Raw genomic sequence first — 768 nt, 5'->3', positions numbered from 1 at the left:
CGGTTTTGCTAGGCGTGTCATTCACGTGTTCCCCGGGGTTCTCGGGAGGGGGGCTGGGGGAGAAGGTGTCGGGCGGGGAGGCGGGGCTCTCCGTGACGATCAGCACGAGCTGGTTCTTGGTGCAGCTCTTCTTGTGGAGCAGGAGGTCCGACAGCTCGAAGAACTCGGCGCAGCACCGGCCGCACACGTGGGCGTCCTTGCTCTTGGCGGGGCGATGGGGCTGTCCCTTCTCTGCGTGTCCTGCCAACATCAAGAGGAGCAGCGTTAGGAAGGAAGCCGGGGCACCGTCCCCCCGTGACCTCAAACCCCAGACAGAGGTGGCCGGTCCATCGCGGGCGACCTGCGGAGCTCGAAACCGTGGCCCCTGGAAAAAAACCCAGCCGCCAGGACCTAAGGACGTCCGTGCGGCGTGGAAAGGATGTCGGAGGCGTCCCTATCCATCTGGTACCTCCGAGAGCCACGGCCTTTAGACAATCCATCAAAACGTAAGCTACGATGGACCGAAGACAGGGTGCCCGACGCCGTTCCATAGCGAGACATCGATCTCCAATACTTCATACGCCGCACCGTCCACTCATCCAGAGCGGGCCCCGCGGCCGCTCGCTCGGAGGACTTATTAGGCCCCGGCGCTCCTGTCAACCTTATTCCCTTTCACCCGGTGCCAGGATACCTGTGACAGTTGGTTCTGTCACTAAACTCATTTGTAGCCATTCGGGCTCCAATCAGCGGTTGACAAGGAGACAAGCAGTGCCTAGCACCCCCCACCCC

General features: G+C 62.1%; 1 protein-coding gene across 1 annotated transcript in view; it reads right to left on the bottom strand.

Moving 5' to 3' along the window:
* LOC102252067 (sal-like protein 1) overlaps positions 1-768 on the bottom strand; it is a 25,753-nt gene that overhangs the window by 24,199 nt on the left and 786 nt on the right. The window contains 1 exon segment of the mRNA XM_014528397.1: positions 5-240. Within this exon segment, the coding sequence (XP_014383883.1) occupies positions 5-240 (236 nt within the window).

Source organism: Myotis brandtii, unplaced genomic scaffold (genome assembly GCF_000412655.1).
Source record: "Myotis brandtii unplaced genomic scaffold, ASM41265v1 scaffold633, whole genome shotgun sequence".
Classification (NCBI taxonomy): Eukaryota; Metazoa; Chordata; class Mammalia; order Chiroptera; family Vespertilionidae; genus Myotis; species Myotis brandtii.
Note: the sequence above shows the minus strand (reverse complement) of the source record. Positions and strands in the feature narration are given on the sequence as shown.